This window comes from Ipomoea triloba, chromosome 9 (assembly GCF_003576645.1).
Source record: "Ipomoea triloba cultivar NCNSP0323 chromosome 9, ASM357664v1".
Taxonomy (NCBI): domain Eukaryota; kingdom Viridiplantae; phylum Streptophyta; class Magnoliopsida; order Solanales; family Convolvulaceae; genus Ipomoea; species Ipomoea triloba.
The window spans coordinates 1,337,743-1,362,017 of NC_044924.1; the positions used below are offsets into that span (position 1 = coordinate 1,337,743).

At 38.5% G+C, this 24,275-nt stretch overlaps 4 protein-coding genes, 1 non-coding gene and 1 pseudogene across 5 annotated transcripts in view; 3 read left to right on the forward strand and 3 right to left on the reverse strand.

Annotated features, from left to right (window-relative positions):
- The first annotated feature begins 2,352 nt into the window (after positions 1-2,352).
- Positions 2,353-6,591, forward strand: LOC116030312 (phosphatidylinositol 3,4,5-trisphosphate 3-phosphatase and protein-tyrosine-phosphatase PTEN2A-like). The gene is made up of 13 exons (XM_031272533.1): positions 2,353-2,489; positions 2,936-3,435; positions 3,605-3,706; positions 3,802-3,858; positions 4,026-4,091; positions 4,193-4,369; positions 4,507-4,593; positions 4,678-4,742; positions 4,923-4,999; positions 5,150-5,196; positions 5,390-5,520; positions 5,645-5,714; positions 5,846-6,591. The coding sequence occupies exons 2-13, from the start codon at positions 3,043-3,045 to the stop codon at positions 6,365-6,367; spliced, it is 1,794 nt and encodes a 597-aa protein (XP_031128393.1). The 5' UTR covers positions 2,353-2,489; positions 2,936-3,042; the 3' UTR covers positions 6,368-6,591.
- A 576-nt stretch (positions 6,592-7,167) lies between these two features.
- On the forward strand, positions 7,168-8,513 carry LOC116030482 (elicitor-responsive protein 3-like). Its single transcript, XM_031272738.1, has 4 exons — positions 7,168-7,307; positions 7,442-7,546; positions 7,769-7,895; positions 7,997-8,513. Exons 1-4 carry the CDS (start codon positions 7,265-7,267, stop codon positions 8,343-8,345), a joined length of 624 nt encoding a protein of 207 aa, XP_031128598.1. The 5' UTR covers positions 7,168-7,264; the 3' UTR covers positions 8,346-8,513.
- A 1,167-nt stretch (positions 8,514-9,680) lies between these two features.
- Positions 9,681-9,765, forward strand: TRNAM-CAU. Its single transcript is given in 2 exon segments — positions 9,681-9,718; positions 9,730-9,765. It is a non-coding gene; the product is annotated as a tRNA-Met (tRNA).
- A 580-nt stretch (positions 9,766-10,345) lies between these two features.
- On the reverse strand, positions 10,346-13,045 carry LOC116029998 (annotated as a pseudogene).
- A 1,092-nt stretch (positions 13,046-14,137) lies between these two features.
- Positions 14,138-17,160, reverse strand: LOC116029999 (cyclase-like protein 2). Its single transcript, XM_031272074.1, has 7 exons — positions 16,686-17,160; positions 16,247-16,291; positions 15,747-15,819; positions 15,460-15,557; positions 15,277-15,347; positions 14,803-14,936; positions 14,138-14,579 (listed from the first exon to the last, which is right to left on the reverse strand). The coding sequence occupies exons 1-6, from the start codon at positions 17,116-17,118 to the stop codon at positions 14,811-14,813; spliced, it is 846 nt and encodes a 281-aa protein (XP_031127934.1). The 5' UTR covers positions 17,119-17,160; the 3' UTR covers positions 14,138-14,579; positions 14,803-14,810.
- Positions 17,161-18,365: 1,205 nt separating this feature from the next.
- The window catches only part of LOC116029016 (ESX-1 secretion-associated protein EspI-like), a 14,181-nt gene continuing 8,271 nt past the window's right edge, over positions 18,366-24,275 (reverse strand). Inside the window, exons 3-4 of the mRNA XM_031270886.1 lie at positions 20,782-21,202; positions 18,366-18,720 (exon numbers count right to left, since the gene is read on the reverse strand). Coding sequence (XP_031126746.1) covers positions 18,366-18,720; positions 20,782-21,202 — 776 coding nt within the window. The remainder of the gene's footprint in view (positions 18,721-20,781; positions 21,203-24,275) is intronic.

Consider the following 24,275-nt stretch of genomic DNA (forward strand, 5'->3'; position numbering starts at 1 on the left):
AATCAAAGTATTGACTTTATTAATTTGAGCGATCAACTATATAAATTTAACCTAATTATCTCTTTAGATGTGATCATTTACGGATTAAATCAAAGTATTGACTTTATTAATTTGAGCGATCAACTATATAAATTTAACCTAATTATCTCTTTAGATGTGATCATTTACGGATTATTTTTTTTTTTTTTTTTTTTTTTTTTTGACTGATAAAAGAAATTTGTAGTAAGTGTTTGAATGTGTATACTGACTCATTTTTTAATTTTAATCCGTAAATGATCACATCTAAAGAGATAATTAGGTTAAAGTTGTATATAGTTGATCGGCTCAAATTAATAAAGTCAATACTTTGATTAACTTGATTGAGTTGGCCCCACACACTTGCCAAATTTAATTCAGAAAAAATAACTTAAGACATCCTCAATAATGAGATTTTTGGGTGATTTTTGTTTTTATTGATGTGCCAAGTAGGAAAGATATTAGGGAAATAAAAGACAAAAAAAGAAAAAAAAAACAAAAACAAAAAATCTAACTTAAAAAAAAAAAAAGTGTTAGCGTGCCAACTACATGCGCCCCATTGGACGTCCTTGTACGCAAAACGAGCACGGCTTCGCGTCCAATTATTTCTCTACGGCACCGCAACACCCACAAAACTTCCATTTTGCTGGAGGAGCTACCATATTCTCTTTGTTTCCTTTCTCTTTTATATTGACAAATTTATTTTCAAAAATCGTATAAAAACTACTAATGTGAACACTCTTAACACACGATATAATATATATCAATTTATTTATCAATTGTTTTAAAGTGTTGGGTATATACTATATAGTGGTGGGTTTAGTGTCATCATTACATATGTTTCTTCTAAGATTTCCCACTGCTGTCCTAACGTTTGTGCTACTAAATAACGCCAAAATCATGTTCCTGGTAGGTGAAGCCTTGGAAATTCGAAAATTCTTTAAATGGTAGTGGAATGGAACTGACACCAATGTAATTAAGACTAGTCCAACTCTTTATTTGTTTATTGGCTAAAGTGATGGCATTCCAGAAAGTGCTGTTGCGTTGCAATTGGTGGCTAGAGGAGTGGAATAATAGTTTAGCAAATGGAAATGTTAAGGAAGAAAAGTCAAAATGCATAAAGTAATGGCATGTTAATTAATTGTTTTTAGTTCACCATGTTTTGATTGTTGGAGTAATGTGGTTTTATTCAATTTATTTTTTTGCTAACAATGACTGACTGATAAAATCAGAACATAACACATTACAAAAATAAGCAGGAGGATTGATCAATCACTATGAACAATCAGACCTAAAAACATACTACTTAACTATAACATAAGCTGTGAAGTTTGTTAATAGTTTAACAAATGATAAAAAATTGAGAGAACTGTCTCACCGAATTTTTTATATCTCTAATATGATTTTATCAAATATAATAAAATTGAAGGCTATATAAATTTTGATAAACTTTCTAGCATTCCCAAACTTTATCTCTTTGTAATTATTAATACAAGAATTACACCATACTCATTATCAATTAAAAAATGTTGTTTGAGGGATTTCATTTTCATAATGGCTCACATAGCCATAAAGCAATGTAGAGCATATGGTGATACCAAAAACAATCATCACATGAATATAAGTGGAAAATCAATGCGCTCACCATACAATGCACTAGCCACATTCAGAAAGCTTATCACAATATATAAAATATTTCAATCATGGTCATTATCATTAGCCACACGTTTTAAACAATATTATTAGATTCAAGCATATATGATAAGTGCCAAATGAAGTATAACAAGCGTAACATAAAGTACAATTTTTTTTCCAAATATTATTAAATATGTCTATTACTTAAAATTAATTCAAATTTAACTTGAGTCACGATTGTAAAGTTTGATTCTTACTCATAAACTCTTTAACTTAGTGCATACATATATATACAATACTTGATCCTCGACCTCATGATTGCATTAGCAATTTATTGATTAACTATTCTAAACTATTGACTTAGTACAATATTTTAATAAATCGATCTATTGAATTATTAATAGTTTTTTTTTAAATATCCTTTTTAATATCAACTTTCTACTTATGGGCCAATGCCCATGAAAATGCTTACAACATAAGCATATAGCTAAAGTAGTTGGATGAGTATTGTAGTTTTTAAGCCCAATTTCAGTGTTAGCAAATTAACTCCCAGTCTCAAATACTTAATTTTTGAGAACTACATGAGAACACTTCTATCATTTTCTAATTGAGGAATAGTAAAACACCTGGGGTTAAGTTGAAATTTACATAAGTTCAGGACTTAATAATAAATACTGAAATTTCATAATAAGGATCTCCGATCTATCATTGATTTCCGGGACAAGACGACTAATCAACGGGAGTCGAGGAAGAATTGAAGAAGAGATACTACGACGACGTTGAGTATCAAAGACCGTTCGCGCCGCCGCCTCCCACCGCCATTGACTCCTCCATTAAAGGTCACTCTTAAGCTCTTAACTAACTTCGGCCTTTAAATCTATAGTTTTGAGTTCGTAATTATCTGAGTATGCGCTTAAGTACTTCTAATCTATCAGTTACTGCTTTGCAAAGTGAATGAAGATTGCGGATCAGTGAATTAATTGATTGAAACTAACCTAAATTTTTTTGGTTCGAGTCGACATTAGGGATTAATTTTGGTTCTATAATTCTCGTTGCACCATTTGACCCTTTTCCCTTGTCAAATACACTTCATTAAGATCATAAATCTGAACCTAAACAAGTCAAAAGTAGTGTGCAAAATTTTGCTAATAGTGCTCTAAAAGATGAAAATGTTCAGTGAAGTCATGCAAATCAATTGTTAAAATGGAAGTGTAGGAACAGAGATAGGTATTATATCTGCTTGGTCTATCATTTACTCACCATAGACACATATTTTATATATCAGGCATTGTGCAGCTTCACTACTAGTTTATTGGGCAGTCATGGGTGATCAACTCCCATGATTCTTGAGCAGTGCTGTTATTTGGCATCACTGAGGTCTGACTTGTGGCAATGAATCCCCAATCTTCTGAAGTACCAAATCCTCAGCCTGTCACAAATGGCACTGTGGATTCTGTGCCACCTAATCCAGCACATGATGGGCCTTCTAAGCTATCCTCTTGGGCTAAAAATTTGAAAATTCCGCAACCGTTTGTGGGACCACAGGGGGAAGAAACATCAGGAAATGTGGCAAAATCACCCTTTGCTCGTTTTACTAGTGGGTTAGGACTGAGTTTATCTCCAAAGTCTCCGAAAGATGATAATTCAGAGGGAACAGCAACTACATCACCGTCTGGATTTATTGGTACATTCAGAAAAGGATTAGTTGACTCCTCCAAGAATGCAGTGAAGGCTGTGTCGATTAAGGCTCGACATGTTGTGTCTCAGAACAAAAGAAGATACCAGGTTGCTTTCTGTTGTCTATGATCTTCACAATATCATCTTCATACCAGGTTGCATATACATTGGAAGCTGGTGTTATTAACTGCAAACTCTATAGGCATCTTGCAATTACGTATTCTGATATTTGCATTTTTGCATATTCATATGTTAACAGAAGTATTCCCTTTTCTAGGAAGGAGGATTTGATTTGGATTTGACGTACATCACAGAAAATATTATTGCTATGGGCTTCCCTGCTGGTGATATGAGCTCTGGATTTTTTGGCTACGTTGAGGTAAGCAAACAATATTTCTGAAGGACAGGAAATCATAAATCGTTCTCTCATTCTGTAGTCAGTACTAACCAGAGCTACTTGAGATTTGGAAATAGGGGTTCTACCGAAACCATATGGAAGAAGTGATTAAATTCTTTGAGACACATCATAAGGTATAGCTGGCTGGTTTGTGTTTTTATCTACTTTATTTATGGCTAGATATTTCAAAGATGAGCTTTGGAGTGGCTTTTGTTCTAGAAGTTCAATTTTCTTTCCTATCTATAATCTATGGCTATTAAGGAAATACTTGCTTTATTCTCAATCAATCTCCATGGTGCAGGGAAAATATAAAGTATACAATCTTTGTTCCGAGAGATTGTATGATGCATCACTATTTGAGGGAAAGGTGCGTTCTGATTTCATAAAAATACTGCTGCATGCTCTCTTAGGAGATGGAAAAGAGCATTTCTGCTGAATCTTAATTTCCACATCTCTTTCCTTTTGCAGGTGGCTAGTTTTCCATTTGATGATCACAATTGCCCCCCTGTACAACTTATACTATCATTTTGTCAGAGTGCATATTCATGGTTGAAGGAGGATATTGAAAATGTCGTGGTTGTGCACTGCAAGGCGGGTATGGCAAGGACTGGTTTGATGATATCCAGTCTTCTTCTGTACCTAAAGGTGAATAAACTTTCTTATATTTGGATCCATAAGTTGCTAAGGTCACAGCCAAATGGAGATTCTCTTCTTGGAGCTTCCTGTGCTTCTCGTGATTATTTTTATGTGAGTAAATTTTGATTCTTGTTTTCTTCCTCCAGTTCTTTCCAACAGCTGAGGAATCTATTGATTACTACAACCAGAAAAGATGCATTGATGGAAAAGCCCTCGTTCTGCCAAGTCAAATTGTACATTCAACTAACAACTACACCTCTCTATTTTCCCATCTATATTCTTAACAGTTCCTTACTGATAGATTCTTTTTCTGATAGAGGTACGTCAAGTACTTTGAACGTATTTTGACAGGCTTCAATGGAGAGAACCAGCCTGGGCGGAGGTAAAAATTTTCTTTGATTAATGCTTGAATACCTTTTTGGATTATTTATTGGAAGTTCATGTTTTATATAAAAGAAAAATTCTAGTCTTGCAATCATCCTTATGTACTCAAATCTGAGAAGCTAGCTTTGAACAAGGTAGAAAGTGGGATTTGTATCCTTACTCCTTGAAGTTGTTGCAGGTGCATGCTCAGAGGTTTTCGGCTCCATAGGTGCCCTTATTGGATCAGGCCCTCCATTACGGTCTCTGATCATAATGGTAAGTTAAAATTTACTCCATACTAGTTATGTCATCTTTATACCCACATGAGCCATTTATTGTAGAATATCCTGTCATTCAGTTTGACTTTCTGAATTCCTCCTATTTTTATTTTAATGCATTGGTTCTATATGACTTCTTTTTTGGCAGGTGTGCTCTTTTCGACCAAAAAACATCCGAGAACCAAGGATATCTCGGTAGGTCTTTAGATTTGCATCTTTTCATACTAATCTGTTCCTCAACACTATTATATACAGTGCCTAGAATTTCTATGGGAGTGAGTTCTTGTAGCTTTGCTGATAACCAGTTGAGGAACTAACTATTTTTATTTAGGAGAAGTGGGTATCTATTATTGATTTAACTCATACTTCTATCCTCCATTTTGTACAGCCTGAAGAATACTGGTTCAGTGCACCAAAGAAAGGGATAATGGTTTTTGCTCTCCCTGGGGAGCCTGGCCTTACAGAATTGGCTGGAGATTTCAAAGTCCATTTTCATGACAAGCAAGGAGACTTTTACTGGTATGCAACCAATTTTTCGGGAGTGTTGGTAGCACTTAATAGTTGAAAGGAGAAATAAAAAATGTAGATCAGGTTAAATTCTGCATCTAGTGTGGATTCTTATATTGTTCTCTTGATTATTTAGCTGGTTGAACACAACAATGATTGAGAACCGGAAAATTCTGAATACGGCCGACCTTGATGGTTTCGACAAGGTAAATGGAGAGAAACTTGCTACACTTTAGGGAATTTTATTTATATATTTTTGTACTATTTTTCTCGAAGCTGTATTGGAAGTTTTTCTGGCCACATGATTATATCCCTTTGCTGGAATATATTTTGATAGAGAAAACTGCCCTCGCCTGGTTTCCTAGTGGAAGCTGTACTTGCGGACTATGATGCTGCTTTTCCCGCAACTCCTCAACCAGAAGCTACTGGTGTAAAATCAGCTGACAATTCGAGTTCCAAAACTACCTCTTCTCCCAGTCCGGGCTCAGCTGATGAATCTGCAGCCGACTCAAACCAACAATCTGCAAGCAACAAGAAAGACGATGTATTTTCAGACAACGAGGCTGAAGAAAGCGGAAAAAGGAAAGTTACAGCACCTTCTGAAGGTGTAGATGCTGAAGTCTCGGGTTCTGGAACTAATACTGGTTCAACTCAAATCTCGAGTTTGACACACAAGGTGGAGCAAATCTCAATGGAAGAGCCCGGGGCTAAACACAACGAGCCAAAAAAGGATGCCGCTGTTGGAGCTGCACCAGGCAGTGACACCCCTAGTTTAGCAGAAGTGAGTGATTTCAAGGCCATGGCTGCTGATGCATCTGTGTTTACATTTGGAGATGAAGAGGATTATGAAAGTGAATAAAATGGCCACATATACGAAACTATGTACAGAAATAGCGCAGCTCACACATGGTTTATATTGGTTTAATCTGATGGAACAACAAATCCTGTTTCATTCATCGTATTCAAATGTATGATCATTGGACCATTTTTTTCTTGCATTATTATCTGTCCAGAACTTAGTATGAGGATTGCCATGGACTTGAAAATTTTATGAAATTGTTAACAGGATTTATGATTTGGTCATACTAACTGCTTGGATTAACTCCCGGCTTTGACCGTTATTGCTAATTTCCTTGTTTTGACTCTTTAACCGTTCACGTTGGACTTAATATTTATGTAATTATCCAATTATCTCGTCACCAATGAACTTGGATTGAGTGTAGGGGCGAATTTGAGTTGGTATCTTTGGAATGACCATGTTATTACGTGTGAGATGTCTTATAAGTTATAATAACGATTTGGTATTAAAATTGAAATTGGTTTTCATTTGTCATGTAATTTAATTAAAAGAAGTGAAAAGTCATAGTCTTTGTTTGCGGACGTATAAATGTATAATAAATTGAAAAACACGCAAGCGCTATAGTCCTACGCGGCAACATGATCTGTACGACACGTGAGAATCCAAGGAACGCAGGAAGCTACAGAAGCAGTAGTTAGGTTGTTTCTTTTGATAAACCCAATGATTCAAAGTTGAGAGCTAGAAACATCGTATCGGATGGGTAGAAACAATCAAGAAACAACTAACTCCTGATGACGACGACAACAACATCTAACGCATTCATCATACGTTGTCTATAAAAGCTTCTGCAGATGCGTGTCTAGAATATAATCAAAATCCTGACAATTGAATTGACTCCTCGATCGATCTGGTCTGATCTTCTTCTACAGTACGTATATAGCATATTCCATAATATATATGTCGAATTCTGGCATTCATGGACGTCTCCTCGAACTCACTGGTAATTCCATCTTCAATCTCTCTTCATATTATACCCACCTGGGCATGGAAGCCTTAATTGCAACAATGCAGCAGGTTCAATTGGTTCAAAGCATGCATAATAATAATGATTTGTAAATGAACATGAATTTGCAGTTGTTAGCTGTAGCAGACTAAAGAACACGGAGTGGATTTCTAGGCAAGATCCTTACGTTTGTCTCGATTACGCCACCACCAAATACCGTACTAAAACCTGCACAGGTATGTAACCAACGCCATTACTTTTTCCTTGCATCCATCATTGACATATTTGGTTTCAACCGATTAACTATGAAAATATGCATAATCTGGTTAATCTCATTCATTCTGGTCCTTTCTAAACTAGAGTTAAATTCTAGGCACAGCCTTAGGTAGTGACAATATGTTTTTGTGGTAAAAATGCAGTAAATTAAAATTATATTATTGTGATTTTTGTGGGTGTAGATGGAGGGAAAAGCCCCATATTTCAGGAGAAATTCGTGTTCACGCTGATTGAAGGGCTGAGAGAGATGAACGTGGCGGTTTGGAACAGCAATACGCTATCTTCCGACGACTTCATTGGCAGTGGAAAGTATGTAATCGAGAATTTTTAGGTTTTCTGTCGAGTTCTTGGTTTGAATTTTTAGCATTAATAGTATGAATTGAATGTGATTCGTGCCTACATTGTTCCAGGATTCTACTGCACAAAGTTATCTCCCAAGGATACGACGATAGTTCTTGGCCGCTACTAACCAAGTCCGGCAAGAATGCCGGAGAAGTCCGCCTGATAATGCACTATTCTAATGCTTCTACGTCTCCTTTCTCATCAGCTCCGGCGGCGCCGCCACTTTATTCTCCGTTCCAACCACATTCCACACCATATACGTCGTCGTTAGCTCCCTATCCTCCTCCGCCTTACGCCGCATCTTCCTCATACTATCTCACACCATATCCGCCGCCTTTCCAACACCATTCATCGTCGTCGTTATATCCTCCCGCGCCATATACCGGAAGCTATCCACCACCGCATTACTATGGATAGATGAAGCAAGATTGTTCATATATATATATAAAAGCATATATTGCCGGCATTTATAATTATTGTTGCATTCGTGCTTGGACATATTCATTGTTTGTAACTGCAAATTATACTCGCAGCCCTATGTAGCTAGCTAAAAATTAATGAAATAATGTGTTTTTATAACTTTTATTTAACCCAATAATTAAATTATAAATAATAGAAAATAAAGACAAAGGTGATGGAATGGAAAAGACAATGAACTGTTAGTCATGGATGCAAATTAAAACTTGTATTGGTGAGTTGTCTAAGATTATTACAAAGGATTGAATGATGTCCTCACAAGATAAGGAGGAACGTTTTTTTACTAATCAACTCGTAACTGTCCCGCGTGAAAAGGGCGAGAGGCTACAACCGTGATGGACTGTGTCCCGTGCTGCACGCACTGCACCGGCCGAAGACCAAGCACCTGACTGAGTGCTGGGCTTGGCCCAAGAGGCGAGTGCTGGACTCAGCCTAGCTAGGCAACGGGTTCCGGGCTTGGCTCCGAAGCTTCGCAATTGGTTGGGTCCAATTTCATTCAGGTTGATCCACATCGAGTTTATTTACAATATATCCCTCAAAAAGATAGACAACAATTATGAAAAGTCTAGATTTACCTAATTTAATTAAGTGCTAGATCTTCAAAATTTTAATTTCATTCTGCAGTATGTGCGCGCAACGCCTAGGGAGTATAGCATCCCTCCACAAAGAAAAAAGGACAAGAAATTCAATATTTTTTACGCTGCGAAATACACGTTCTTGATCGATTCTCAAGCTCTCCTAACATAAAGAGTTTTTACATTATTCATTTATGTTGGTTGCCAAACCCATGACTAATAAATAGACCATTAGATTAAACCAATACATAACCTAATTAAAGTTGGTCAAAACCCGTTGCTGTCTAACCAATATAAAAATTTATTTCTCTATAAACATGTTAAATATTAAAGTACACCGTAAAATCTCGAAGAACAATTCTCTAATAGAGGAATAGCTTGCGACCATTATATTTATTTATCCTTTAATGTAATATGCTAGATTAACGTACGCAATTATATATAATATCTATCCCAAAAACATCGACAAAGACTGCTTCCTACCATCTTTCTCCGATTACGTACGCAATAACATATTATATTTGCGTTGTTCCAAATGTCAATCGTGCATAAATGTTGAATGTATTATAAACGTTTGAAGATAGGGACTTGGAATTCATACGTGGCTCAGGTGAATTATCACGTGTGGACATTTTCAACAACGCTTAGTTGACTATATGACGTGTTTACAAAGATAAAATTTTCGGAAACTGTGATCAAAGGGGTGGTGGCGCAGTTGGCTAGCGCGTAGGTCTCATAGCATCTGAGTTATCCTGAGGTCGAGAGTTCGAGCCTCTCTCACCCCAAAATATTTTTAGCCCATTACAGTGCAGCCCAATTCTCATTAAAAGATGGACTGGTCTAGTGGTGTTTAGGTTCAGCCCAATATTTTTAGCCCATTACAGTGCAGCCCAATCCTCATTAAAAGATGGACTGGTCTAGTGGTGTTAGGTTCAGCCCAAGGGTGGTCTAATGATCCCTCCTCGGCAAATTATTGCATTGATCATGGTCCACACAGCTGTGTGGACCAAAAATAAAAAGTACATTATTTTTGTAGTGAAGGTACATTATTTTTGTATTGTAGGTACATTATTTGATAGTATATATTTAATAATGTAACTTCAGTACAAAAATAATGTACCCTAAAATAATGTACTTTTTATTTTTGGTCCACACAACTGTGTGGACCATGGTCCATGCAATAATGATCCTCGTTTGACTCCAGGTGTTCTAGTTCAACTCAAGATAAGATGGGTTGGGCTGGTAGTCTAGTGGTGTAACAATCAGTAGTTTTTTCTTATAACTAAATAGAGTAAAATTACTATGTAGTTCAACATCGAACTATATTGAATATTAACTCATATAAATATATAATATGTATTAGCACAAAGTTTCTGGATATAATGAGGTACAATATTTATGCCACGTACATGGGCATTACATTTATTTAGAGTACAGTCATCTTATTCTATATTTATTATTAATAATAATGTAACTATCCCTCATGAACATGCATGGAAGATTCAAACTTATCCAATCCAACTCACTCTAGCGCTTGCAGACAACCCCACGTCCATAGATCCCACTCTTGCACTTCATGCTGGGCAGCTCCAAAACCGACGAAGACGGCCCCTTTCTCCCGCCGTTATATTTCNGAATAGGCCGGACGAGGCGAACTCTTTCTCGCCGCCGATCACCGGCATCACCACTCCCATTTTCACCCTGCTCACGTAGTCCCTCCTATACGTCTGCCCCAACACCCCGTCCACTTCATCGCTGCTCAAAGACAAGAACTTGAACCCCAATTCCAGGTGGGCGAAGCAATCCTCACCCGTGATTCCATAGTTGTGGACTCTGGACTCATGCTGAGTTATCGGAACTACCCTGCATGACCAGATTTTAGAGCGGGTAAGATAGACATCTTTAATTTGTAGAGGGTTATATTTATTTTTATCTAGTTACTTAAGAAAAAATTACAATAATAATTAATCATAAAGCTCATGAAATTTTTTTTTTCAAAACACTTCTCTCTCTTAATAATTAGAACCTAATTAATTGAATATGTCAAAATCATTCTATAACTTAAAAAAAAAGTCATATATTTTACAATTTTAAAAATTGCACTTATATTTTTTGCAAGCCTCATTTATTTATAAGAACAAACTCTAATAATTAGTACCTGGCCGTGATCGTTGCCGTGTTTTCTATTTCCAGCGTCACGTCGTTGGTGTCGCCGGTCCTCGTGATTTTGGAGGCCGGGGAGGATTTCGAGAGCCACGTGGCGCCCTCTGTGTCCGGGAGGAGGATGGGCTCTCCGTCGAAGGAGAGGGAGAGGCGGTCGACGGCGTCGTTCCAGGTGGCAGTTTTCTGGGCGCCGATGAAGACGGTGTGATTGTTGTAGAGAACGGCGATGGATTGGACCCACGTAAAGTCTCTGTTCATTTTGGGGTTTTGTCTTCCGATGAAGTGGGCGTTGATGTGGAGATTAGGGTCTGTTACGAGGCAAAAGTCTCTATCTTTCTTGCCGTGGAAGTAAAAGGTAAGGCCGTCGGCTCCGATGAATCGAGGGTCTTGGCACACTGCTCCCGGCATGTCACATTCTGCAATATTATATGAAATATTCCAATTAATTTATTATATAATGTTAAGCCATATAGATCTTAGTTTGGCCTCACCAATAGTTATGCAAATATATATGCACCAATAGTGTTAGAAAATGCATAAATACACAAAAAAACTTTGGGAAATGTACAATTAGATTTGGAGAGGTATGATGCATTTTTTTGAGTGTGTTGTGTATTTTGTGATGTATTTGTGTATTTTATTGTGGTGCATTTTCTTAACACTGTTAGTGCCTTTTTTAAGCTGCAACATTGGAGCTGATATATATATATATATATATATATATATATATATATATAGAGAGAGAGAGAGAGAGAGAGAGAGAGAGAGAGAGAGAGAGGAGGGTATATGTGTGTGTGTATTAATTAGGATTAACATGCATGCATGGAGTTAAGATATGGGGATAAGGAGCTTACTGCAAACTGGTTTGCAACTGACGCAATCAACTTGGCAACCGCCGGTGCAGGCGGCCGGGCACTGATGCTCGACGGCATAACAAGTTGGGTATGTACTGAGCTTACACCTAACTTTTTTGGGTGAAGTAGTGGAGGGGGTTGGCCACTCAGGAGAAGGAGAAGGCGTTTGTGGCTTAGGAGAAGGGGTTGGCGGCTTAGGAGATGGAGAAGGCGTTTGTGGCTTAGGAGAAGGAGTTGGCGGCTTAGGAGAAGGAGAAGGCGTTTGTGGCTTAGGAGAAGGAGTTGGCGGCTTAGGAGATGGAGAAGGCGTTTGCGGCTTAGGATATGGAGGAGTAGAAGGGGTTGGCGGCTTAGGAGACGGAGAAGGAGAAGGCGTTTGCGGCTTAGGAGATGGAGGAGGAGAAGGGGTTGGCGGCTTAGGAGATGGAGAAGGGGAAGGTGTTTGCGGCTTAGGAGAAGGGGTTGGCGGCTTAGGAGACGGAGAAGGAGGCGGCTTAGGAGAAGGGGTTGGCGGCTTAGGAGAAGGTGTTTGCGGCTTAGGAGAAGGGGCTGGCGGCTTAGGAGATTGAGGAGGAGAAGGGGTTGGTGGCTTAGGAGTTGGAGAAGGAGAAGAAGATGGCGGCTTTGGTGGATTGTTAGCATTTCCATCAGACTTGCGCGGCGGCGTAGAGTCAGCCGGGGGAGGTGCAGGGCCATCAACGCAAATAGGCTTGCAAGATCTACACTCAGTAATGCAGCCATTAGGACAGAATTTGGGGCAAACGTGGGGGAGATTCTTGCACTGCTTAATCTCATCATCAGTGCAGTGAGAATTGCTTGGGTGATACTCTATTCCCGGCGGAGTGGCCTCCACCGCCATACCCATTAACATCATCATCAACACAATCATTGACAACCATGATCTCCCCGCCATTCCCAATAACTAACTTCTCGAGTTCCTATTACTGTTAGTTGATGACAAAGCTTCTTACTCTGTATATAGTATTTGTTTCTTCTTGAATGATGGGATTGGGAATGGTCACCACCCTATTTTATAGGTGCTGGTCATGGAATCTTCATTATTGAATAATCAATAATAATGGAAGGTTTCTTCATAACTATCTTTCATATGCCACTTTTAGCATATCAAAGTTACCATCCACTACATTTTATTATTTAAGTAATTATTAAGCTAAGTCCAGTATTTTTGGATGACAAATTAAACTTATAACTACTATTATGCATAATATTAGTTGATAAATAATTATATAAAAGTAAATTAGCATAAGTTACTCATAACTCATCAACTTAAACCAAAAAGACCAATAAGCTATCTCAACTGGGAGTTGAGCTTGAAATCTTGTGGTTACTAAGTCAATAGTTTGATCAACTTAAGTGATGTTGCTCCATGAGAGAGTATTTTGTACCATATTAAAATTTATTTATTTGTTTGTTTGTTTTTGGCCTAGTTTTTTTTTTTTTTTCAATATTTGAACAAATATAATTGAGAAACTACAGACCAAACAAACTCTTGAATATCAATAAATCACGATGCCTTCTTCTCATGCATGTTTTTTTTTTTAATTATTTTATTTTAATATGTTCTCTTTTTTTTTTTTGAGCTTTTCTAATATGATTATTAATCATATTTTCGGAGTAGACTATGAAAAGTTCCACCCAAACTCGAAGCAATTTCTTGGCTGCATTCTATGGACCAAACAAACTCTTCAATATCAATACATCCCGATGCCTTCTTCTCATGCATGTTTAACAAAATTTAATTTTTAATTCAATGTGTTAAAAAAAATTGTGTTTGATAATGAAAGCCCAAACTCGAAGCAAATTATTTGCTGCATTGTTAATAACACTATTAATGGTAAACTTATATTTTATTTTAAAAGATTGTTATGATTGTTTGAACAATACTTTAGATTTCTAGGTATTAAAAATTGTTTTGTTTTAATTTACTTATTTAAAAAAATCCATATCAAATAAAAATATTTATTTTTTTTTTGAAAAAATATTTAAATTTAATTTCACTAAAAAACAAAACCAAATCAAAAGGTATTGGATTTACTTTGTAAAGAAGTTTTTATTTAAGGGAAAGTCACCCGGTTTATAGCTGACTAAATCAAGTCATGAAGGTCAATAGGCAACTCCATAAACAGTCGAACTGTAAACTTTATGATTAGCAAATCAATCGCCGGACTAATTCGGTTAAGTTACCTCCACTTTGTAAAGAAGTAGAACTTTAGTATGCCTACAAATGTCCACAACAATGGGAGCATATTTAGCCTCGTTGCTTTGATGCTCTGCATGCGCAACCTAAAAGGTAAAGATGCCCAGTTGTGACGCACATGGCTTATTTTGAGGTGCAAGGATTCATTGTACCTGCCCCTTTCGAAACTATACGTGAAACACATCCACTGAGCTATAACAAGTAAAAATAATAACAAAGTCGGTCCTAGATTTGTACGCAATTGCAACATCTCTCACCCAAGGAATGGCATCCGTGTTACAAATGTGGTCCTTTATGAAATGATCTTTTGATGGGACTTTGAACTTTACTTGCACAGCTTCAAGCTCTTTGCGGTTGCCAGTTTCTGCAGCAGATCGATGTTTAAACATGCATGAGAAGAGGGTGTAGAACTGTAGAAGGGCAGCCTGATTTCAACAAGAAACTAACGAGACTAATGATATGTCGTAAGTAGTCTGCTTACATGACACTTCAATGCCACATGAGAATCGGGAAAGGAGGCAAGCAACTAGGAACATGATGCTGCAGAATTGAATATGCATGGATGGGTACAGTAAGGTGTGACTTACAAGTAATTTCACTTTATGAGAATGCATCTAATGGGTGATCCCTCGGCACCAAGCATCCGCAAGGGTAAGCAGTGAACATTATATATCCCAAGTTCGATATCATCAAGCTTCAGGGCTTCCACAAGAATAACTTCCTATAGCATTTCAGCAGTGATAGTTGAGAATATTAAAATTTATAGTACTCAATAAAGCTTCAAATTCTGATTTAAGGGGTGCAGGCAAAACACAGACATGGCTTTCAAAAATTAAAAAAAATAAAATAAAACACATGTAAAGAGAAGTAAGAGAACTTTATTCATAATTACTCATTTGGAGCAATGCAGAAAATTTTTGAATTGGCACCATCAGTAAATACTAAATATGGTTTTGGCCTCTGGTTGGATGGGGCCATTGAAAATGTACTGGAAATATATTAACAGTATTGGTCCAAGGTTACCCAAAAACAAGTTGAAACTATGCACAGAAAATCCTTACCCTGTCTTTGAGGAAAACTAGATGGGAAGGAATCAGGTCGTCATATGCAGCAACGGATAAGTAATCAATTCCTGCAATTCAACAAAACCACATGAATACTGACTCTTTGAAAAAAAAAACCATCTCTTGCTTTTGACAAGCAACCTAAGAAGTAAAACCAAATGGCATTGAAATTTGTCTCACCAACAAGTTTAATGTCAGTGTTGTCCACAAGCCACTGTGCTCCATCCTTCATGAATCCCACATAGCTTGTATCAAATGCTTTCTTCCACATAAGACGCCTGAAAGCAAAGCCTTAAATGAAGAAATCTTGTGAAGTTGGTGACTTTCTGTAGCGCAGATGTTAGGAGATAATAAATACTCCGTACAATCAACGAAAGATGTGAATCAGTGATGCCATACTTTCCTTTCAAAAATAACAAGTCATCTTGCTAAGTTCTGAAGCAGCAGATTTCTGATGAGACACATACCTGTCTGTATTCAGTGTTCTGAAAAGTACTCGCTTCACTCCCTTCGGAATATTTAAGGACTTCATCACTTCAGCTGAATTAAAGAAGACAAGCTATAAAGATCACAGAGCTCAAGTATAGAGGTTAATATGCTTATATGCTATTAAAGACGGTCATAAGAAAGACAAACTCCAAAAGAAAAGCATTATGACAACCCTCTGGAGTAGCTTATTTTATTAAGAATCAAATCTACAAGCATAAAAAACTGAAGATTTGTTAAGCATCCTTCTCTTTCAAAGTTCTTTGAAATAAATTGCATTTGATCAATACTTCAAGGAAAGGGGGCAAGATGTGAAAACCAACGAGCCAAAACTTGGTCATACACTTACAGTTTAACACCTCATCCAATTAAGACTAGAACAAAGATTGTTGCAGAGGAACTTGGTAGATTTCAGCTAAAAACAGAGAACAATGCTACATATTCTATATCCTCCAACAGTAAAGAAGCAGATAATGTTTACCAGTTATATTCTTGTCCCTCGGAACATCAACTACCAAGGCAGGACCTGTCAAAACACAAGAACAAATCTATCTCACTAAACGAGCTAATAAATGTTTCAAGTAATAATTAATGAATGGAAGTTAGCTATGCCAGCTAAAAACTAAAAATATATATGCAATTTTCAATCGGAAACTGCAACCAATGAATCAAGGATACTTCAAAAGCTACGGGGCAACTCAGCTACTTATGAACTCCACCTTACAATGAATAAATTTTTTTAACTAATATTTCACTCTGAAACTCCACAAGAACTGAAACAAAAACAAACAGCTCAAAATTGAAAATTCCAATACAATACTAGGCAGGCATGATTGTGACTATCCACACTCAAATACACAACGCAAATACTCGAAGTTAGTTGTTCTTAGATGAGGAAGGAGCGAGAGACTGATGATTACCGTTGAGAACTTCAAGGTCAAGAGTATCGACATCGAAGCCAGCATCGAAATAGTGATCATACACATGGCCAGGGGCATCAATATGAGTACCGGTGTGAGTAGGGAGCTTCATCTCGGAGTTGTTCGCCTCAGAACCGTTCTTCATACTCGCCGGCAGCCACAGGAACTGACCGAGTCCCTCTTCGGAACCCCAGGACGGCATTTCAGGGCGTAAAGTGTGAGTGATATCGAAGATCCGACCATTTCCGTAGACCTCACGGCGAACGGGGATGAGATTATCATCAGATGAAGAATGGAAGCTGGCGGAGCTAGCGGCGCTTTCGAGTCCGTATGGAGGAGGGTAGGCCGTGACCGTCGAGCCGGCGACGGAGAAAACCGAAGCGAGCATTACGTGCGCCACGGCGCATATTAGCAGGACGGAGAGATTATCCATAGTTACCTTGATGATCGGAACCAATTCACTTTCCCAACCGAATTACAGGCCCGCTCTTTTACAAATTTTCCGTTATAATACTGTTTTAACAGACTTTGGGCTTGGTTATGCAAGCCCATAATCTGACCAATTGTAATTGGGCTTGAATGTGGACATATAGGCCCAACTAGGCCGTAACTTTCTAGATAAATGTTGGTGACGTAGGCATCACCGACGCCTAATCTGAGGGCCGACCACGTGCCGCGTGCACCGTTGCAACCACAATAGGGGTATAGGGCTTGGCAAAATATCTCTGGTACGGTTCATCATTGGTCGGCAGTGAACCTTCCGCACTTCACGCTATATATATTTTGGATTTAAATTTCAAGTTTAAATATTTCACTATTAACTTTTTGTTTTTTTGACTTTAAAATTGTTAGGTATTAATCCGGAGTATATAGAAAATTAGGCATATGAAAGATTTTATAGTTGAGCAGCATAATTGTAACTCTTCCATTAGAGATTAGTCAATACCGTTTAAGTTTGACTCATAATGATAATTTATTTTTGGTCCACACAGTTGTATGGACCATGGTCCATGCAATAATTTGCCGCCATAATATATCTTTTACAGGATAATGATTGACTCGAGGTGTTTTAGTTCAATTCAAGATAAGATGGGTTGGGCTCTTAGTCTAGTGGTGTTTAGGGAAAGTGTTAATACTCAATACAGTTTTCGATTATAGTTATTTTACTTGATTTATAAGTGACTTTTTGTACTTAATTAAGTCCTCAACTTTGATGATTTTATGCAATTTAATTTCATTTGTTGGCTATTAAAAGCATGATCAACATTGTAATTTTCCTTCCCTCTTTTTTGGACAGATTATCCTTTCCTTAATTTTCACTCACTCTTCTTCTTCGATACAATTCTCCATCCCTTACTCCCTCGAGCTCTAGAAATCCAAAAGTTTACCCAACCCAACCATTGTTGAGAAATTGGTATAACAATGCCCTATTGACTAAACAACCCAACCAATGTTCTTATAAACAAGTCAGTAATTTCTTATTATCATCACAAAAAGTCACTTCAAACTAAATCGAGTAAAATTAGTACTATAGTCGAAAATCAGACTATATTGGGCATTAATTTATATAAATATATAAATTTATTTAGAGTCGTCTTATTGTATCTTTATTATTCATAATAATGTAACTGCATATCCCTCATGAACATGCATGAAAGATTCAAACTTATGCAATCCACTCTAGCGCTTGCAGACAACCCCATGCCCATAGATCCCACTCTTGCACTTCATGCTGGGCAGCTCCAAAACCGACGAAGACGGCCCCTTTCTCCCGCCGTTATATTTCGCCACGGCGCAGTCATCGGCGAATAGGCCGGACGAGGCGAACTCTTTCTCGCCGCCGATCACCGGCATCACCACCCCCATTTTCACCCTGCTCACGTAGTCCCTCCTATACGTCTGCCCCAAAACGCCGTCCACTTCATCGCCGCTCAAAGACAAGAACTTGAACCCCAATTCCAGGTGGGCGTAGCAATTTTCTGCCGTGATTCCATAGTTGTGAACTCTGGACTCATGCTGAGTTATCGGAACTACCCTGCGTGACCAGATTTTAAGGCGTGTAAGATAAGTCATACGAGCCTTAATTTTTAGAAGGTTTAATATTTATTTTTGACTTAGTTACTTAAAAGAAAATTAATCATTAAATTCATCAGTTTTTTTTTTTTTTTCATTAGAACCTAATTAATTGAATATGTCAAAACCATTAAAGAAAAGTCATATATATTACAATTTTAAAAATTACACTTATATTTTTGATAGAGTCTCATTTATTTATAATAACGAACCCAATAATTAGTACCTGGCCGTGATCATTGCTGTGTTTTCTATTTCCAGCGTCACGTCGTTGGTGTCGCCGGCCCTCGTGATTTTGGCGGCCGGTAAGGATTTCGAGAGCCACGTGGCGCCTTCGGTGTCCGGGAGGAGGATGGGCTGTCCGTCGAAGGAGAGGGAGAGGCGGTCGACGGCGTCGTTCCAGGTGGCGGTTTTCTGGGCGCCGATGAAGACGGTGTGATTGTTATAGAGAACGGCGATGGATTGGACCCACGTAAAGTCTCTGTTCATTTTGGGGTTTCGTCTTCCGATGAAGTGGGCGTTGATGTGGAGATTAGGGTCTGTTACGAGGCAAAAGTCTCTGTCTTTCTTGCCGTGGAAGTAAAAGGTAAGGCCGTCGGCTCCGATGAATCGAGGGTCTTGGCACACTGCTCCCGGCATGTCACATTCTGCAATATTATTTAAAATATTCCAATTAATTTATTATATAATGTTAAGCTATATATATATATATAGTATTGCAAAAATCCGGCATAAGCATTGATTAATTGCCTAGGTGCTAGCAGGGCACCTCAGGGTGGTTTAGGTGGCTGACAAGGTAGCCTAAGAGCAGCCCAGGCCTCATAGGGTATAGGTACAGGCTAGGTTGCTTAGCTAACTGATTAGCTATTGTTTCATTCTTATTATTTTATTTCAAATGGAAAAAAGTATCAAATAAGTCATTGAACTTATCGCTTTTGTGCAATTGGGTCATTGAACTTAAAAAGTGTACAATTCAACCATCAAACAAGCAAAATTTGTGCAATTGGACCATTTTTACAAATTTTTTAAATTCAATTTGAGTTAAAAACATTTCAATATTGACTCCCAACTAGTATGGTAGAAGAAAATGCCACTCTTAATACATATATGTTAGTAATATAATTGGATTTTACCAGAAAAGTTTTGTAAAAATGGTCCAATTGCACAAATGTTGCTTGTTTGATGGTTGAATTACACACTTTTTAAGTTCAATGGCTCAATTGCACAAAAGCGATAAGTTCAGTGACTGATAAGTGCAAAATATACCACTTTTATACGGTTGTTCGTGGATCGTTTAGTATACAAGTTAAAGCTTTTATGAATGTTTTAGTATTAAATTGCACTAGAATGCTTTATATTGTCTTTAGTACCCGTTCCACACTTTACCGATTGTTTTGTAGGTAAAACGAAGTGTTTAAAGACAGAAAATGGCTAGATTTCGGAGAAGGATTCAAGAGTCGAAGTTGGAGTGCAAAATGACCATGGACGCACTGTGGACGCTCAGTGGACGCACTGTGGACGCTCAGTGGACGCACTGTGGACGCTCAGTGGACGCGCAGTGGACGCGCGTCCACCCTTGCGTCCAACTTTTCGCTCTCTGATTCTCGCACAGCAGAACCGAAGTCTGCTGTGGACNCCGTCCACTTCATCGCCGCTCAAAGACAAGAACTTGAACCCCAATTCCAGGTGGGCGTAGCAATTTTCTGCCGTGATTCCATAGTTGTGAACTCTGGACTCATGCTGAGTTATCGGAACTACCCTGCGTGACCAGATTTTAAGGCGTGTAAGATAAGTCATACGAGCCTTAATTTTTAGAAGGTTTAATATTTATTTTTGACTTAGTTACTTAAAAGAAAATTAATCATTAAATTCATCAGTTTTTTTTTTTTTTTCATTAGAACCTAATTAATTGAATATGTCAAAACCATTAAAGAAAAGTCATATATATTACAATTTTAAAAATTACACTTATATTTTTGATAGAGTCTCATTTATTTATAATAACGAACCCAATAATTAGTACCTGGCCGTGATCATTGCTGTGTTTTCTATTTCCAGCGTCACGTCGTTGGTGTCGCCGGCCCTCGTGATTTTGGCGGCCGGTAAGGATTTCGAGAGCCACGTGGCGCCTTCGGTGTCCGGGAGGAGGATGGGCTGTCCGTCGAAGGAGAGGGAGAGGCGGTCGACGGCGTCGTTCCAGGTGGCGGTTTTCTGGGCGCCGATGAAGACGGTGTGATTGTTATAGAGAACGGCGATGGATTGGACCCACGTAAAGTCTCTGTTCATTTTGGGGTTTCGTCTTCCGATGAAGTGGGCGTTGATGTGGAGATTAGGGTCTGTTACGAGGCAAAAGTCTCTGTCTTTCTTGCCGTGGAAGTAAAAGGTAAGGCCGTCGGCTCCGATGAATCGAGGGTCTTGGCACACTGCTCCCGGCATGTCACATTCTGCAATATTATTTAAAATATTCCAATTAATTTATTATATAATGTTAAGCTATATATATATATATAGTATTGCAAAAATCCGGCATAAGCATTGATTAATTGCCTAGGTGCTAGCAGGGCACCTCAGGGTGGTTTAGGTGGCTGACAAGGTAGCCTAAGAGCAGCCCAGGCCTCATAGGGTATAGGTACAGGCTAGGTTGCTTAGCTAACTGATTAGCTATTGTTTCATTCTTATTATTTTATTTCAAATGGAAAAAAGTATCAAATAAGTCATTGAACTTATCGCTTTTGTGCAATTGGGTCATTGAACTTAAAAAGTGTACAATTCAACCATCAAACAAGCAAAATTTGTGCAATTGGACCATTTTTACAAATTTTTTAAATTCAATTTGAGTTAAAAACATTTCAATATTGACTCCCAACTAGTATGGTAGAAGAAAATGCCACTCTTAATACATATATGTTAGTAATATAATTGGATTTTACCAGAAAAGTTTTGTAAAAATGGTCCAATTGCACAAATGTTGCTTGTTTGATGGTTGAATTACACACTTTTTAAGTTCAATGGCTCAATTGCACAAAAGCGATAAGTTCAGTGACTGATAAGTGCAAAATATACCACTTTTATACGGTTGTTCGTGGATCGTTTAGTATACAAGTTAAAGCTTTTATGAATGTTTTAGTATTAAATTGCACTAGAATGCTTTATATTGTCTTTAGTACCCGTTCCACACTTTACCGATTGTTTTGTAGGTAAAACGAAGTGTTTAAAGACAGAAAATGGCTAGATTTCGGAGAAGGATTCAAGAGTCGAAGTTGGAGTGCAAAATGACCATGGACGCACTGTGGACGCTCAGTGGACGCACTGTGGACGCTCAGTGGACGCACTGTGGACGCTCAGTGGACGCGCAGTGGACGCGCGTCCACCCTTGCGTCCAACTTTTCGCTCTCTGATTCTCGCACATCCACCCTTGCGTCCAACTTTTCGCTCTCTGATTCTCGCACAGCAGAACTTGCGTCCAACTTTTCGCTCTCTGATTCTCGCACAGCAGAACCGAAGTCTGCTGTGGACGCGAAGCGGACGCGCCCAGCAGAACCGAAGTCTGCTGTGGACGCGAAGCGGACGCGCCTTGGACGCCCGCGTCCAATTTTAAGCTCTCTGAAGTTTGGTTCGCTCTGCTGTGGACGCGCAGTGGACGCGCGCGTCCAAGGTGGCGTCCATCAAAACCCTCTCTGAAGTTGAAGTCTGGAAGCATTTATCGCAGTGGACGCGCCCGTGGACGCGCGTCCACCCTAGCGTCCATCGCGGAACTTGGCGGTTTTTGCGAGATTTAAAAGGGGAATGGAGCCATTTTTGCAGGGGATCCATCACATTTTCATTTTAGATCAGTTTAGAATATTTCTCTCTCTAGGATTAGCCTAGAGAGATCTCCCCCAATTCACTCCACATTCCCAATTCACTCCACATTGCAATTCTTAGTTTAGATTAGAATTAGAGAAGAATTCCATTGTTGCAAGATTGAGATCTACATTCAATTTCAAGTTCAAGGTTTAATTTCAAGCTAAGTCTTCCTTTTAATTTCTTGTCATTACTTTTGCTTTTGCTATTTCAATTCCAAGTATGATTAGATAGATCTTTGTGGATTTGGATTGAGCAATGTTGTATGGATATTCTTGAGCTTTGAATTGATTAATTAGGTTTTGCAATTGCTTGATTATGAGTTTGGTCGTGGACGCTCAGTGCACTGTGGACGCTCAGTGGACGCGCAGTGACGCGCGTCCACCCTTGCGTCCAACTTTTCGCTCTCTGATTCTCGCACAGCAGAACCGAAGTCTGCTGTGGACGCGAAGCGGACGCGCCCTGGACGCCCGCGTCCAATTTTAAGCTCTCTGAAGTTTGGTTCGCTCTGCTGTGGACGCGCAGTGGACGCGCGCGTCCAAGTCCATCAGAACCCTCTCTGAAGTTGAAGTCTGGAAGCATTTATCGCAGTGGACGCGCCCGGACGCGCGTCCACCCTGGCGTCCATCGCGGAATTGGCGGTTTTTGCGAGATTTAAAAGGGGAATTGAGCCATTTTCAGGGGATCCATCACATTTTCATTTTAGATCAGTTTAGAATATTTCTCTCTCTAGGATTAGCCTAGAGAGATCTCCCCCAATTCACTCCACATTCCCAATTCACTCCACATTGCAATTCTTAGTTTAGATTAGAATTAGAGAAGAATTCCATTGTTGCAAGATTGTGATCTACATTCAAGTTCAAGTTCAATTTCAAGTTCAAGTTCAAATTCAAAGTTCAATTCCTAGCTAAGTCTTCCTTTTAATTTCTTGTCATTACTTTTGCTTTTGCTATTTCAATTTCAAGTATGATTAGATAGATCTTTGTGGATTTGGATTGAGCAATGTTGTATGGATATTCTTGAGCTTTGAATTGATCAATTAGGTTTTGCAATTGCTTGATTATGAGTTTGATTGTGTGAATGGTGATCTTCTTTGACTCTTGTGTGGGAACGCGCGCGTCAAGGTGGCGTCCATCAGAACCTCTCTGAAGTGAAGTCTGGAAGCATTTATCGCAGTGGACGCGCCCGTGACGCGCGTCCACCCTGCGTCCATCGCGGAACTTGGCGGTTTTGCGAGATTTAAAAGGGGAATTGAGCCATTTTTGCAGGGGATCCATCACATTTTCATTTTAGATCAGTTTAGAATATTTCTCTCTCTAGGATTAGCCTAGAGAGATCTCCCCCAATTCACTCCACATTCCCAATTCACTCCACATTGCAATTCTTAGTTTAGATTAGAATTAGAGAAGAATTCCATTGTTGCAAGATTGAGATCTACATTCAATTCAAGTTCAAGGTTTAAATTTCAAGCTAAGTCTTCCTTTTAATTTCTTGTCATTACTTTTGCTTTTGCTATTTCAATTCCAAGTATGATTAGATAGATCTTTGTGGATTTGGATTGAGCAATGTTGTATGGATATTCTTGAGCTTTGAATTGATCAATTAGGTTTTGCAATTGCTTTGATTATGAGTTTGATTGTGTGAATGGTGATCTTCTTTGACTCTTGTGTGGGG